This window comes from Fistularia commersonii, chromosome 26, assembly GCF_037954325.1.
Source record: "Fistularia commersonii isolate RoL2024-O1a breed Wild chromosome 26, RoL_Fcom_v1.0, whole genome shotgun sequence".
Classification (NCBI taxonomy): Eukaryota; Metazoa; Chordata; class Actinopteri; order Syngnathiformes; family Fistulariidae; genus Fistularia; species Fistularia commersonii.
Window position 1 is genome coordinate 10,570,659 of NC_141309.1, and position 16,875 is coordinate 10,587,533.

Genomic DNA, 16,875 nt, shown 5'->3' on the forward strand with positions numbered 1-16,875 from the left:
CTCTATTTGTTTGCATCGAAATAAGGTGTTTATTTGGTGTAACACAGAAATATTCTTCAGTTTTTTGTGACCAGGCCTCTGCCATTTTGGACACAGTTTCTTGGTTCACAGGACCTGTATTACCAGTGTTTCTAAATGTGATAGCCTATACAAAAATAATTGTGTGTGAAGAAACTTTGGAAATGATTCTCACAGTGACCACCATCCTCCGTCTTTCTCATTCTTCCTTCTCTCCAGTTGCCTGCTATATTTTTTACGCTCTCCTTCCTGAGCAGACTTCTCCCAATGTGCTTGCCAGTTCTCATGAATGACCACTTTCCTTTGTTTTTGTCTCTATTTTTTGCTTTTTTTGTAATGTTGGCTATAATGTATTTCATTTTTTTCCTTTTTTGTTATGGTGGCTATAATACATTATACTCTCTCTCTCTCTCTCTCTCTCTCTCTCTATATATATATATATATATATATATATATATTATACTTTCTTTGATATTTGCAATTTATTTGTGGTGTGGAGTTTGAAATCTTTAAGTCAGACTAATATAGTGTCGTTTGAACAGACTTTACCCATGTTGTCATGAAAAAGAAAACTAATCCTTCAAGTGAAACAGGAAATTTTAAGCAAATATTTAACTGTTTGCATTGAAGGCATTTTCATTTACCTGTTTGCCTTTTTTCATGGATATCACATGGATATTTCATGGGTATCCTTCTGCATACTCAGGAGCGAGCAATTATCAAAGCCCAGCCTGCTGCACTAATGGCAGAAAATAATAGCAACAAAATAATCTCTTCGCAGAAATGTATTAATCTCATATATTGCAAGATAAGAATACTTCTTTTGCTGATTATGAATCATGGACTGCACACCTCTATTTGAGGCTTTTACAGTTGCAGTTTGTAGTAAATGTAGATTTATATTCCATAAAAAGTGGTGGATTCAGTCAGTTAAAGTCTCTGATATTGTGTGGTCACATGCAGATGTTCACTACATGTTGGCATTGGCTCTAGTATTCACACCATTGCACCTGCTTCTTATTTTATCATTACATATAGTGCTAACATGTGATTTTACTACTTGATAAAGTGACACGTCAACTGATTAAATATATATTTTCATAACTGGTATGTTTAGATAGATACTCATACAAAGACATTTCGGCAACTTACGAATGGTATATTTGATTGATGTAAGCAGTTTCAGCATATTGTAAAATCATGGCTTTTGAACCTTCTTATTTTGTCTTCATTACCTTTTTAATCTCTCAACCTGGTACTGGCAAAAACCCAGAGATTCCACAGAAGTACTATCACTTAGTCCAGTAAAAACAATCTTACACCCATTTGAAACCTGGGTCATGGGTTCTCTAATATTTAGGGTCTATGGACCCTTTATTGGGAGTTGCTTTTCCATGGACCTCCTGATGATCATCTTGATGATTAAATCTTAACTGCCAGTTGTTCTTCTAAATGTCATAGGGATTATGTTTAAACTTTTCAGACGAAATTCTTCTGTTTCATGCAAATGAACTTAACCAAAGTAAATATGAACACTGTAAATTGCATTTCTATAGCTTTAAACACTTAATGTGGAACGAGATGGATCTAATGAAACAACTTACCTTGTTTGTGCGTAATGAGTCCCGTGACAGCCTGGCAAACTTTATTATTTGTTTTACTTTATATGGTAACTCAATGTGAGAACATCCAGTTGCATTGCAGAAGAATTCTTGATAGGGAATTTTGAATGTAGTAATAAATTGAAAGGTCTGGGTGACTGATAATTTCCCTTTTCAAGCAATGGATTTTTCCATTGCTGGCCATCTGTAAGAAAGTTGGTATTGGGCACTTCTGCATTGGATTCTGGTCATTAGATTGAGCTTCTCTCTTAACAGTATGCATTAGAAAAAAACAAATCATTCGATTGGCACTTCATTTGACCTAATAGGAGCTACTATGTCCTATCAAAATGCCTACAAGAGCGACTTAATCCATGTTGAATGCCAATTTGTACCTTTTTACCCTTTTGTTAAACCCGAGCGCGGGGGTAGGTAAACTTTTTGGCTCACTGCATTGACTTGCATTGACTTTTAAAATTTGACAGACTGGCTGGGTCAGCACAAGATACGATACATTAAAAAAAAAAAAATGCATTTGTAAACAGGACATATCAGACTTTTCCGACATTTTTCTGAACATTGACATTTGCTTTGAAAATATAACCAGCTTGGTTGTATTTGGAAGGCTCTGACGTTTGCTTGCATTTCATGCACAAACTGTTTTTTCCCTTGTAGCTTTACGTCCAGCTCTTTCATGTGTGTCAGTATGTCCACAGTAAAGGCTAAATCACAAAGCCAATCTGTGTCATTCAGCTCGGGAAAATTCTCAAGTAACTCCAAAAATGAAATAATTTCCTGTTTGAGCTCCCACATTCATTGATCCAATCATTCAATCGTTCACATCAAGTATGAATTCTGTACCAATCTTTGGCAGGCCGGATAAAAAAGACCAAATGAGTCCCGTGACATCCTGGCAAAAGGTACTTTTTATACACTCAGAAACTTTATTTACTAAATAATGTTTTGCAGCATGTTAATTGAAAAAAAATTGGGAAAATTGCCCCAAATAAGTGAGTGAATTGTTGTTTGTCTATATATGTGGGGCTGTGACTGACTGGCAACCAGTTCAGGGTGCACCCCCCTCTTGCACGATGATAGCTGGGATAGGCTTCAGCATCCCCTACGATCCTTAGTGCAGGATAAACAGCAGATGACGGATGGACGTATAGATGTAAAGATGTATGTGTCACTAAACTCAAATATTGGATGTGAACCACACTGGCTTAATAGGTTATCTACCAAACACTTTACTCACTCCATTTCAGTGTTTTTTTTTATCTATTTTTTTTATTTTATTTATTTTTGTTTCTTTGTTTTGCTTTAGTAACTAGGCTCACCAAAAATTAATCTTGCCTCAACCAAGTGGTCATATTTGTGTACAGATCAGAGAAAAGATAAGTAAGGTGAGTCACATATAGTTAAGAAATCTGTCGTTATTTTCCATGTTTGGTTACCCAATTGATGGCATACTTCATGAAAGTATTATTGTGAGCCAAAAACAGATGAATCTGGATTAACTTTGCAAATTGATCCTGATCTCAAGTGAAAGCAAAGTCAACCCAAGAGGTACTTGACAAAACAGTATTACACAGAACCGCACATGATCAAAGATAATGGTACCAGAGCCAATGGTTGTGTTCCTTTTTTTCCCTAGGTTAATTCTCTTATTTTTCTATGTTGAATTTTATGATTGAGATATCATCAAATGGGAGTTTTCCTCAGCACCTCAGTAGCATTCTTCCCAGTTTGCGCAACAAGGCTCTACATCACACCCTCTCTTTTCCATCTCATTAGTCTGCACACCTTTCTTTTGACGCAGCTGCTGCCTCACCCTGCCTGTCAGCAGCAACTGTCCATCACATATCTTAGATTTCAGGCTATTAGTATCATATCAATGACAACCTAACACCAAGTCTATTGGAAAGGCAGTGTTCATAGCTTTCCAAAGCACTCTGAAGCCCGACAGCAGCTTATCAAGGTATAGGCATAGTTTTGAAATGTGGATAAAAGATTGTTTTTAACTGAGAAGGAAATGTTTTTTGGGCAAATCCATTGTTAGGATATGTTGGGAAAAGTTTGTATTTCAATCTTAAAGTAATAAGTAACTCCAGCCGTGACTGTGTTCACCCAGGTCAGTCAATCAAACCTCACACAATGTAGTGAGAACAATTGGTTTTGTTTGTTGTCACACGTTTGTTTGTGTCTGCATGTGCGTCTGTGCATTAGTGTGTCTGTGCTTGTGTACACGCTTGCATTTGCATACCTGTGCACGCTGCTGCCATTTTTGTTAAGGTTTGAAATTTATTGGCCAAAAACCACAGTGTTCATTAGGTGAAGCCTAAACATGTTGTGCAGAACTGAAACCATTAACTGTATTTTGTTTCTATCAGAGAATGTTTACATAAAAGCAGTCAAAGTTGTTTCTTCATTGTTTAGAAATAAGTTTAAAAAAATACTTTGATACTCATTTGTTGAGTTGCGCTACATGTGGGCTATTCACACATACACAAAGATAATTTTATATGACTAGACCTTTTATCTTTCTCCCTTTGTATTGAAGGATCATCATCCTATTTATGGAATGTGACTGTATCAGATTTATAAATTCTGGTTTTCTGGCTATACTCATCTATCTTCTTTTGTGCTTTTTCAGGATTCCTTTCAAGATTGGACAACCAAAGAAGCAGATTGTCTCAAAAACTGTAAGTCAGTGGTTGAAAGGATTTCATAGCTTCTCAAATAATATAATGATTAAGAAGTCTAAAACTGCCCATGTATTTCCCGTAGAAGGTTTAGTGGTTGCATATTTGTTTGATCCATACAAGGAGACAGAGTTGGATTCGAGATTACCTTGAAGTGACAGTGAGTGGGTGTTCTGCTTAAGGAGAAACCACTTCCACTGTAATAGGTCTGTGGCCCAGATTGTCAAACTGGATTCCAGCTTCCTGTAGCATCACAGGGAAAAACCAAGGAGTGGGTTTGGGGCCCAGTGAGTTGACCCACTAGTGACATAGTGTCCAAAGCTGCCCTTCTCATTGTTCTAGCTAGTATGTTTATATCAATGGTCCTCAAGAACCAAAATTCAGGAACCCGGGTTGCCTCTGTAACCTGCTTTATATGTTTAGGGGCACAGAGTGAAAAGCTGTTTTATCCAGTCAAACCTGCTCAGCGTTCATGTTCTCAGTAATTTTACCAGTGTTTCGACAACAGACACAGATGACCATTAATGACTGTATTTTTTTTTCAAGCAAAGCCCTTCTAATTAAAACAAGGGTGTACAAAGCAGCACTATTACAGGTGTCTCTTACAGCATTTATTCAGACTAGACACAAGCACCGGGTGTTGCAAGTATGTAACAGTATCTCAAACTGTTCAGTGACTTCCCAATTTATCCTCTGTCTAATTTGCCCAAACATCAAGAATCCTCAGATTATGTTGAAATGTAAATAGAAGTTCAACCACTAAACGAGTTCCTGACTCAGTTCTAGACTTGTATATTCTCAGACTGTGTGGTCGAAAAGAGTTGAATGATTATTATAAGGTCATACAGTATAATTAACAATCTACTACGATTAGGGAATTGAATGAAATGAAGATGTGTTAAATGATGAATCACAGAATTTTTGTGTAATGTCTGTAATTTCTTTGTCTTTTTTATTATAGGTTGAAAGAGACTTTGAGAGAGAATATGACAAGCTTCAAAAGTAAGTATATCTATGGGGTCATTGATTCATGACATTTCTATTTGTGGTGTCAATATCTCTTTTGGACAGTTTGTCATCACACCATGGGAATTGGCTTCACCCAATAAAGATCAAAAAGTCCATTCCATTGATAGTCTGTGTCGGTGCAAAATATATGATCAAATGTGCTTTCTGTGTGTGTGTGTGTGTGTGTGTGTGTGTGTGTGTGTGTGTGTGTGTGTGTGTGTGTGTGTGTGTGGCTGAATGAGCAAAGTTGCTAATAAAAGCTAAAAGAAGTTTCAGTATTCTAATAACTTTACTCTATGATATCATTGACAGCGTCATTTTCTTTTACTACTTTTTATTGTATACCACTTGTAGATTTTGATTATATGTTGAGGAAATAAAGGCTTTCTATCCAAACTACCTCTAAGAAACTCACTGATTATACTGTTCTTTGTATATTGAATCATTGTCTAAGGTCTGGGTTCTGTTCTTAAGACATATCTTGCTTTAAATGATTAAAAAAAGGGCTTACTTGGAGACAAAGACAACCCTTTGACTTGATTTTTTATAGTACAAGTGACCCTGCATTTAACTGTCAATAGAAATAATGTCATCAACTCAAATTTAGTGACACATTTTCTATGGTTTTTAAACACAGACAAAAAGAGTTCACATCACTGAAGTATCTTAAGACCTGAAAGCAAGGATGAAAAAAATACTTAAGGGTCCTGCAGAATGAATAGGAGAACCATTTTACTCTCAGATTTTGTTGAGTGGGAGGGCCCCTCAACAAAGGTGTGGTGCCAATAGACCTTACAGATGAGTCAGATGAGCAGGCGTGTACAGGCATTTAGGTTCTCCACCCCAGAGATCCATCCAGCATGCCGTATGTTTGGCCTAAATATTATCTTTAAATCTACTCTGTGAGTTCTGTTTTGATATACCTTTTAGGAGAAAAACAGATGTGTTATTTGATTTGAATGTTGTAGTGTTTTTATATTATAATGTTATCAACTATCTTTAAATTAAAAACAATAACAGTTTGCCAAGATTCGTAAGAATTTTGTATATCTTTTTGTCAAGTAGTGCTATAATATACCTCCTTTTAAATGTATGTTATGTCCTACAACCTTTTTATTTACTTGCAGAGTAAAAGGAAACTTCTTTGACAAAATATTGTATTTTCATTCTCTGTTTAACAGAGCTTGAAATGCAATTTCAGAAATCTCGTGTTTTCTTTGGCAGTTCTTAGTACCTTACAAAAATTCACAGCATACTTCTAAACAATGATTTTTCAAACGTGTTAAATGGCTGGGTAACTTTATCAATGTAACCAGGCTTAAGCTGTTTTTCCACACAGGTAAATCTTACTCATTTGTTTCAACATTTGCCTTACCTCTGTAATTCTCTTTCAAAGATGTCTGTCCCCAAAGTCTCTTCACTACATATAACTTGAAAAAATTGTGGCATCTTGCATCCCTCCTAGCTTCAAAAATGTGACCGTGTCACACCTGTTTTACACTGGTTACCTGTGGCTGTAAGAATAAATTTAGAAATAGTTTGAATCTATAAAGGTTCGTTAAGTCTTCGTGCTTCTCTTTACTGTATCTCTGAACTACTTCCCTTTATGACAGAAAACACTGCCTGAGTTTCTCAGGGAAAGAATTGGTTTGCTCTAGACTCAAAAAACTCCCCGCTATAGAAAGTCAGTTAGTTTAAAACTATTTTAATCGTTTTACAGAACACACAACTGCAAAACAGATTTTAAATATTCCTAGTTGTTCTTGTTTATGTAAAAGGAGACATATGGATGAAATGAAAGAGGACATCAAGTTTGTGTTAGAGAAGAGGATGCAGAGAACAGGGCTAAATGGAGGAAGATGATTTAGTACATTCGTTTTTGATGTCAACTATCTTCATAATTTCCTTTTTTCCCTGGTTTTCCCTACATGACTTCCTTTACCTTGTATTATTTTCTCTGTTCCCTCATAACGATTTGTTTGACAAACAAAAACCGCTGTATCCATTCATGCTTGGTCATTAATGGAAATATAAAATGTAATGGATCATTTTCAGTCGTAGATACACAGTCCCAACATTGGGGCAGTAGGGCATGAGCAGCAGCTGCTCTACAAAGCCACTCCATTAGCACCTTTTGGAGAGAGATTGTAGGCTCACCTGGTACTCATCTAGAGTACATCTTTTTCTGTCATTGCTGACAGCAGAGCAATGACACAATATCACTGATTGAGGATTTTTTTTCGAGGTGATCCTTTCATGAATTTTAGTTTGACTTGGATCAGAGTTAAGAGAACACATTGTGAGTATGCCTTCTCTGAGCCTACTAGTTTACATACTAAAATGCTTTCATCCACTTTTAGCAACTTATTGTTTCCTTTTATTAGTCTTGACTGTTTTGATATTAAAATGCATGGAAATTTGTATCCAAATTTTCAGAAAATTACCTTGTCTCTATATGTTGTAGTCTGTTATATTATAGAGATTTGGATAAGGAATCCTGACTGATTTTACTCTGTTGATCAGTTTCATTGAATGGGATTTCAATTAACCTGTTTTACTAGGTAGATGCATGTTACACTAACCATTTTGGGTTTGTCCTTCTACCTCATCTGCAATACTGCTTAATGCACATTGACATATTTGAGTCCCTTTGACACAAGATATCCTTTCTACACATGTAGCACGCATCAGGAGATTTCCAGTCAGATGCAGTGACACAAATTAGAAATACTCAGTTTGGTGTAGGTGATGGAATTTTGATCAACAAATGCAGTTATGCTGCTATATGTCACATAAAGATGCCAAAATACATCCTAAATTAAAAACAAACAAAAACAGCTATTTACTCTGAGACTGCTAATTGTATTAGACAACAGCTTGAAATTATGTCCATCTGTTTCATAGTAGTTGTCACTGGAAATCAATTAATTCATGCAATCTTGGATATGGACACAGGAAGATGCTCTAAATTGACCAGATACTGACTAAATCCTTCCTGAAATGTTTTCACTATTGTCCTCTCCATAGGCAACTGCTGTGAGGGGGAAAAGAGCATTTTCAAATGTAATAAGTTTTAATACTTGATAAGATGTCTGATGTTGCTTTTGATGCCCTGTTACGTCTCATTGGTGAGAGGGATGCAAGAAGTCACTGTGGAGATTGTTTTGACAGGATAGGTCTTTCCCGTGAGCTGAACAATGAGGAATTACGTTGCATCACTTGGGAAAATGACATTTTGGGAACAAACTCCATCTGGTCTGGTTGATTTTGTATAAAGTCTTAAAAGACCTCAATTGAAATAAAAGCAAGCGGGGGACGAATTATGATTATAAATAATGAACGGTTTTTATTAAGCCTTGGACTTTGTGTCCTTTCAGATCATTAGACTTATGCTGGGCAAATAAGAGTGGATAATAAAACAAGGAAGATTATATGAAACAGTGTTGCAGTACCATCTTTGTGGGCATTAGACTCATAACTTGCACTCCCTAAGTTAGTGTAAGTAAGTGCATTTTTTATTTGCGTGTCCTCACTTAGCTGAAGAAATTATGAAGACGAACTGTTGAAACTAGGTTTTTTTTCTCCAGATGTGAAGCCTCTCAATTCCTTATCAATAGTATCAGCTACAACCCAGGTTTGTTGTCCATGCCCCTCCCCCCCACATACAGAAACCATAACGTAATTCCTGAAGTATGTCATCTTTCAAAGCTAAGCTTCAAATTACACCCCACCACATTCCCGTTTTCATCAAACCAAGAGGAGTTCTGTGACAGCGGTCTCAGGGGAGATTCTAAACCCCTCGTTTGCCTTAATTGATATAATGAATGGCATGTGTTTTCAGCCTCCATAGTCTGGTAATTGCCATTGTTAACACCCTACAATGGAATAAGTGCAGTAGAATTGTTGTAGACATTAACGCTTTTGAGTTAAAATTGAGTTGATGTTAACAAGGATGATTCTCTTTTTTGTTAATTATCTTACGGATGTTATTATAAAGGTTTATGTGGAGTCAATGAAATGTGTAATTCCATCTTGAATCATGTTTTGTTATGTACGCAAAGTGAATATAATTTTCTGTGTTCAGTTGTGTATGTAAATTATAATGATTATGAAGATGGAAATACTACACCTTTGGCATTTCCTCACCTATTTGCCTCATTTGTTTGACCAATGCTATTGTTTATTTTACAGGTTAAGGCCATATTCCTCATTGTCGACAGTGTGTCTGTTTTACTGCATAATTTGTCTTGGAGGTGGCTAACAGTCATTCATTTTGTCCAACAGGCTGGAGGATCAGACAAAAAAGCTTCACAAGGACATGAAGAAAAGTACTGAGGCTGATTTAGGTGTGTTCTACCGCCATGCTGCATGTTGCCGCCTGGTGCACGTTGATCTCCACTTGTTCTCTTCCTTGATGTTGCTTGGCAGGTTTTTCAAGGCTTGAAAGATATTTGGTTGTCTCAGCTTGTTACAGTGTGACAGATCTCTGAAAAACCAAACAAATAAAATAAGAGTGGGTGCCCACATACTAATGTGTTATACAGTTTCGTAGTCTGCATTATAGAATTTCAGTTTTTTTAACCCTGTTTAGTTATGACTTAATTGTTATACTATCATAACATTCACTCATTGTTGGCAGCAAAAATCTCCACTTTTTTATTTGAATGTTTATTTTCCTTTTTTTTTTTTGAATGTTTGTTTTCCTTTTTTTTTTAATTTAACATTATTTTGGAAGAAGCAGCAGACATGGCCTGTGGTTAGCAGACAATTGAGGGGGTGGAGGAGCGGGGACGGATGGAAGAGTGAAAGGCTTCTTCATTTCCTTTCTTATGCTCTGGAATATGGATATCTGAATCATCAAAGTGTCATATAGCTGTCAGGCCCTCATTATCATTAATGGATTCCATCTGTTGTACAGGTTTTTTTTACTATCAAGTGTTACCAAATACATAACTGGACTGAATCTATTAAAGGTGGGGGGAAACAATCGATAGAGAATAGCACAGATGCCAATGCCAAACTGGCAGGCTGATATATAACATTGTATTTGGTAATTCCTAAAAAAAAGTGAAAGTTTTCGTACAGCTATGCATAACAGTGTTGGAATAAATACATCTGTGGAAACAGATAACTTTCTCTTATAGATTTATTGAGATGAGATGAGATGAGAACAACTTTATTTATCCCGAAGGAAATTGTTGAATTACATAAACATTACACCATTACATAAACTAATGTTGAATTTTTATATGGGAATTCATAATCAATACATGACCAGAACCCATGTAACCGGTGCAAAATATAAAGTCAGATCTCTAATATCATCCATCATTTGTCACATCAAGTGTTTTTATAATAGAACTATTATTAAACTTGTCATTTAACAGGTTTCCATTCCAAAAATTATTAATATTGTTTCATTTAAAGACAGTTAGAAGGGGGCATGAGTGTGGCATCAGGAAAAAGGATTCATAATTTAAGAAAGTTAAAAGTAAAAAAGGGATCTCTGGCCTTTTGGATTTTACTCCGTGATTAACATTTCTTTCCAAGTCATATCAGTAAAGGTCACAGTTAAGTCCGGCAGTTTGTTTCCTGGTGAGAAATGCAAGAATTCGACACCTTGGTAATTGATTGGTTCAAAATAGGTTTGGAAAAAATTCCCGTGGAGTGTGAAAAGAAACCGATAACTATTCCATATCTGGATGAAGCCTGATTTACCACAGCCTCTCTTGTCACCATTTGTCTCCTCAGTGGAGCTCATTTATTTTGACAGTGAAGCCATAATCTGGTGTGTGCTCTGTGTCTAAACAAAGTGGCACCACTGCAGATTAACAGTAATTGGTGCTGTCAGTGTAGAAAAACTGTAAAGATTCTTGTTGCTCCAGTGAATATTCAACACGGCAGCCACCGCCCCCTCAGATTTTTACAATGGGGGCAACATTGTATCGTTCTACCTTTGCTCCGAAGTTGTTTTTTGTTTTTCTCGCTCAAAAAGCTCACTTTTAAAGCCCCTATCACACACAACACTCACTCAGGCACATACGAACACATTCAAATTAATCTAAACAAAATTGTTTAGATTAGATAGATCAGATTTTAGAAAATTTAAATAAATATTGCCGCTAAAGATATCTATTGAGACATCCATTCCAATGGGCTGAAATATAGTATACATGTTTCCAATGTTTTCCAACTGAGTATAATACAATACTCCTACTTTTTGTGTCTCAGCAATGTCCAAAGCAGCAGTGAAGATCGCCACAGACCTGCTGAATAACCCGCTGTGTGAGCAGGACCAGGCATTCTTGGAGTCCATGAAAGCTTTAGACACATCCATGAAAAGAATGGATGCCTTCAACCAGGAGAAGGTCAGACCCGATCAAGCAGTCTTTCACTTTCCAAATGCTTTCTGCGTTCTTCCTCCATACTTTGCTGCCTGGTATTCTTGGCTCTTGCTACTGGTATTGGATTAGTGTCTGGGGAGAATGTTTTTCTTCGTTCAGGCATGAAAACTAAGAAACAACATCAGCTTTTGTTGAAATTGCATGTTTTCATTTTGTCAATATTTTGCAACCTGTGAAGTAAGAGCTATCCGTATGGCTTTCCCTCTGCTGTTTTTGAAAAGCATCTGTGGCATCATCATCTATAAGCCCAGGTTATCAGCTGTAAAAATTGATGCATTTGTGACTCACTGATGTCTAAAATAACTCATACAACGGAAAGGCCTATTCTCAACTGAAAAATATGCCCAGCCATGAAATACATAGATGCAAATCTTTTCGGCGCTTGTGTTTAGTCCATGGTATTACATGGCTGATACACCCTTTTTTTAATATATTTTTTCAATGGACATTTGTAAACCAAATATATTTTTTATGTTTTAATTTAGTTATTTTTTTTAGGGATCCAATCCATGCAGTTACATTCTTATTTGGATATATTATATTTTTTTTTCGAGATAGTAACTGTTTCTTTAATCACTGCTTTTCCTATACTCAGGGTTGAGGGAGCCTGTCCCAGCCGTCATTGTTGGGTGTGAGGTGTAAATTGCAGGGTTACATTTAATCTCATTCACACATCAGGATAATTTTTCCAATTTTCCTATTTCTTATGAATGTTCGTAGACTTTCGGAGAAAAGTGGAGAACCAGAAGGAAACCCAGATAGACACAGGGCCTCTTGTGAGAATTGAACTAATGTCCTTCTTGCTGTGAGGCGGAAGCTCACTTTGCCACCACGTTGCCCCCATTTGTAGAAATTTGCACATGTATTAGCCCCTGACCAATAGATCAACTTTGGTGTGACTTTATCAAGTTTTGCAAATACCTTTACTAACTAATCATAAATTCCCAACCATTCACAACATCATGGTATAAAAAGTACCTTAATGCCCAAAAAACACTTTAAAACTTTTTGTTACATTTATACTTAAAAGTGTATACAAGGGAGTTTACTAACGCAACAAACCTGTGGGTAATTAAATTGGGGCAGCATGGCACAGGAGGTAGGGCAATTGTCTTTGAACATTCCTGGTTCGATTTCTGTGTTCCTTCCAGTGTGTCAAAGTGTTGTTGAGCAAGACACTGAACCCCTAACTGCTCCCCTGGCACTGGTTCATCCACGATGGGTTAATTGCAGAGGACGAATTTCCCCACGAGGGATTAATAAAGGAAAAATTATTATAAAACACTCCACTGTGTGTGCCCTGCAGAACTTTGTTTTGGTCATTAGAAACAATGCTTTGACAGTAAAAGAGTTTGAATGTAAAAGTGTTTCCTTTGTAATAGAATCGGGGGGATGTTGCCACACACATGAATCACTGGCTGGAGAAATATGAACCAGAGGCTAAAATTGAGGCTATAATTCTTGTTGTTTTTATGTTTTTTTCCCCTGTCCTCCTTGAAAAGCAATAACTATTAAACACTTTCTCCTTGTCGTTATTAGAAACACTTATTAGATATATCATCAAGCCATTACTGAAACATGCTGTCAAGATACATTTTTCAGCTCCATTTTGCTGCCCTAATTTCTTTTCAGAATTAAATTATAAACCGTGCATGTGCTCTTGCTCACTTTTCAAAGCCATAGTTTATGAATATCTCTTCTATGCCTGTCAGGGTTCTGTGTTAGAATGTTTTCTAGGTGCACTTCAGCATTTGATTAGAGTCATTGCCACAGGTAGTTATAATGTGAATCATCGTGGCTCTGCATGTGCGCCTCCTTAAGGCACTGTGAAAGGTAGACTTTTAAAGAGCAGAAAAATACACAACAGACACATCTTACAAATCACAATGCAGCATATAGCGATTGACTTTTTCCCCATCTATGTGACTCATATCCCTGCTGTTATCTTTTTTGAGTTGTTCATGTTTTTTTTCTTTAAAGCAGCCGTGGCTTTTTTTTTGTTACCCCTTTTCCATGTTTCCGTGAACAAGAATGATTTTATTACTCTTTCCAAGTAAAGTTCCTAAAGTATTTAGGAAACATCATACCAATCATGGTTTCAACGAGACAAAAGTGAATATTGCGGTTGGTGTGGCACAGGAGGTTGAGCAATCGTCTTTGAACTGGTTCGATTCCCGGAACCTCACAGTGTTGCTGAGCAAGACACTGAACCCCTAACTGCTCCCCTGGCGCTGGTGGACGGCAGCTCACTGCTCATGGTTCATCTATGATGGGTTACTTACAGAGAAAGAAAGAATAAATTATATATTAATTAATTATTATTATTATTTATTATTAGATCTGTATACAGGTACCACCTCATGTGATTGATATTATTTTGGATTTGACAGAACAGCTGCTTCACTGTCTTGAAGAAAAGTTACATTATGTATGCTAACTGTCTAAGTAATCACACTGAGGTGAGCTTGTTTTGTTTTGCTGTCTTCTTCAGCCTAAGTACATCAGTGTTTCAGATGGACATTGCTCATCAAATTATACAGGAGCCATTTTGAGTGACTAGACAAAGTAGAATTTGGGTTTGACTGAGCATGTGGATGTATGACCTTGGGTACATATGCTCGAAGTGTTGGCTAGGTAAAGTGCCCAGGAGACCAGTCCTACCAGTTGCTGTTTTTCAAGATGAAGAAGTATTCACATTCTTTTGATTTTACAGAGTATCTCTTTTTTTTTTCTTTTTTTATGTGTATCTGCCATAATCAGTCGCACTTTTCCTCCAGACTCAAACTCCAGCCTTTATAATTACAATACTTTGTAGTCTCTTCCTCTCAGTCATCTCATGTTTTATTTTCACACTCTCTTTATCCCTTTATACCAAAAACTAGTAACTCATTTTTCTGGCTCTATAGTGCAGTTTTTTTTACTCAGCTCAGTGACCATGATATGTTTGACGTGATTCAGCCAGGCACCTTGATCCTGGTACAGTTTTTCAGCTGTGGAGGACAACAGTCACCAACTGTATTGACGTTGTGCTTTTTTAACACACTTTCATCCAGAGTGGATTTTGACAGCCAGGTCACACCTGATTTTCTCAATGTTTGTCTAAGTCTTGCTAAATAAAAATCCTTGCCTTCACACAGTGTTCAGTTCCAGGTTTGGCCTGAGCTATGTATCTCCTTTGTAAAGTGGCTAGAAAGGAGCTTAAGGCGAAATAGTGATTATGAGCCCTTCTTGGTCAGCCTGCTATTTGGAATATCACCTCAGGTTTGCTAGGTGTGTAGAATCCAGCACAGACCCCTACCACAGTGCTCCAGCTTCTCCATTCAAGCTGACTGTTGATTCTGACAGCACCAACAGCAAACCTTATTGCTCCAGCAAAACAGACACAAAAGCACCCACCCTTTGCTCTTCTCCATGTTGAGACGAGTTGCTCTGCCGCGGGGCCCACAAGTGAGAGAGCCAGCAGATAAAACGTGCAGGGATAATGAAGGCAGCAGTGGCCCAGGTCTGTGTGTTTATTTCTGGGGCTGAGGAGGGCGCACAGCCCCGCCGGCACACTGCTGCTGAAGCTGAGCCCCAGTGTAGATGGCGGCAGTGCAGTAGAGGATGCTCCGTTTGGAGGGATATTGATTTCCTCTGCGATCTGTGTGTATTTTTGGGAGGCCTGTGTGCCGGAATGGCCTCTGCCCCGTGACTCACTGATGGAGACTGTTGCTTGAGCGCCGGCCTGAGGCTCTGTGAGGCCTCCAAGGAATATCTCTGCCCCTCCTCTCTGTGGGAAGGGGCAGAGGGTAGAGGGCACCAGCATGCTTAAGCAAATCTGCCGCTGTTATTCTCCCTCCTCACTGCATGCTCTCACCTTAGAAGCAACGCCGCTGCTCAAGTCGGGGGGTGGGGAGGGAATGTGGTGTGAATATGTAAAACAAAGAAAATGTTTTGAAATTCCCATGTACTTATTTGTTATTGGTTCTCTGCCTTCCCTCAAACCACGATCAACCATTTTGTGCTGGTGTGAAACAGTGAGTGCTGTATATTCTCATAGTTGGTGAGGGCATTTTTAGAAAACACAGCTGCGATCTCACCTCCTTGTTGTTAGATTGTGTGATTGACTGTCCCGCCAATAGTTAGTGAACATATGATTAGCAGAGTTGCTTGCTGTTCACATGGAGCTGTCACTTACCATCTCAGCACTTTACATTCTCTATCACTGTTCATCGTATTTACTCTTCATGATACTCTTGCCTGTTTAAGAATCCTGTCATACGTGGAGATGCAAGTAATAACAGTCATTGTGAATCTGCAATGTAAATGATGCTAGAAACTTTATTAATTGTCTAGCAACTTCTGTCAGTGAGACTTTGTGCCAGGGCTGGAGGCCTTGAGATGATATGTTCGTTTACCATTTAACACCCCCTTCCCATCCTCCCCTCTCCCTGTTGGTTGTGGCAACCAGAAGGAGAACGTAGGAAAATATAAACTGTTATTGTTAAAATGTTTGTTTGCAAAGAACTTTCATCTTGTAAGGCAGCCCACCCTCCACAGGATTTGAAATCAGTTGGGCTTTGCTTTCATGTCCGTCCCCAGACAGTTGCATCCTTTTGTATATCAAGTTCAATGAATATTCAGGGTTTTCTCCTCAGGGTTTGTGTGCAATAAGAGTCAACGTCACAAAAGTTTCTTTGCATGCCCCCCTCCCACCACCTTTTCTCGTTTTCTTCTCAAGTGCTCTGTTTTGCATGTACACAACAGTTGATGTTTGTGCAGTGGCATTACTTTCCTGCATCTAAGCACGAAATGTAAGAGCAGTTTTATGGTTGATGTAACTCAATTTGGGAATGAGGAGCAATTTGTACATCTTCATAGTTTTTCTCTTGTTACAGGTCAACCAGATCCAAAAGACGGTTATTGACCCTCTGAAGAAGTAAGTGAAAATCTCAAGCTTTTTTCTGCTTTATAGATCGGACTATTTAACACCAGTTAAAGTTGTGGCCAATAAGTTTGAAATTTGTGTGGGTAATCAGGTTGCTAGAGTTCTTTCACAAATTCCATCAGAATGATTATAAGTGTACTGAACTTTGATGGTAAAGTTCATGTTATTAATTCTAGATGACACAATGCAAACTTTGTTTCAGTGTCCTGAGATGT

At 37.6% G+C, this 16,875-nt stretch overlaps 1 protein-coding gene across 2 annotated transcripts in view; it reads left to right on the plus strand.

Moving 5' to 3' along the window:
- bin3 (bridging integrator 3) overlaps positions 1 to 16,875 on the plus strand; it is a 30,173-nt gene that overhangs the window by 4,072 nt on the left and 9,226 nt on the right. For both annotated transcript variants that reach the window (XM_086174172.1, XM_086174171.1), the window contains exons 2-6: positions 4,273 to 4,321; positions 5,283 to 5,323; positions 9,614 to 9,675; positions 11,561 to 11,697; positions 16,611 to 16,651. In XM_086174172.1, coding sequence (XP_086030298.1) covers positions 4,273 to 4,321; positions 5,283 to 5,323; positions 9,614 to 9,675; positions 11,561 to 11,697; positions 16,611 to 16,651 — 330 coding nt within the window. The remainder of the gene's footprint in view (positions 1 to 4,272; positions 4,322 to 5,282; positions 5,324 to 9,613; positions 9,676 to 11,560; positions 11,698 to 16,610; positions 16,652 to 16,875) is intronic.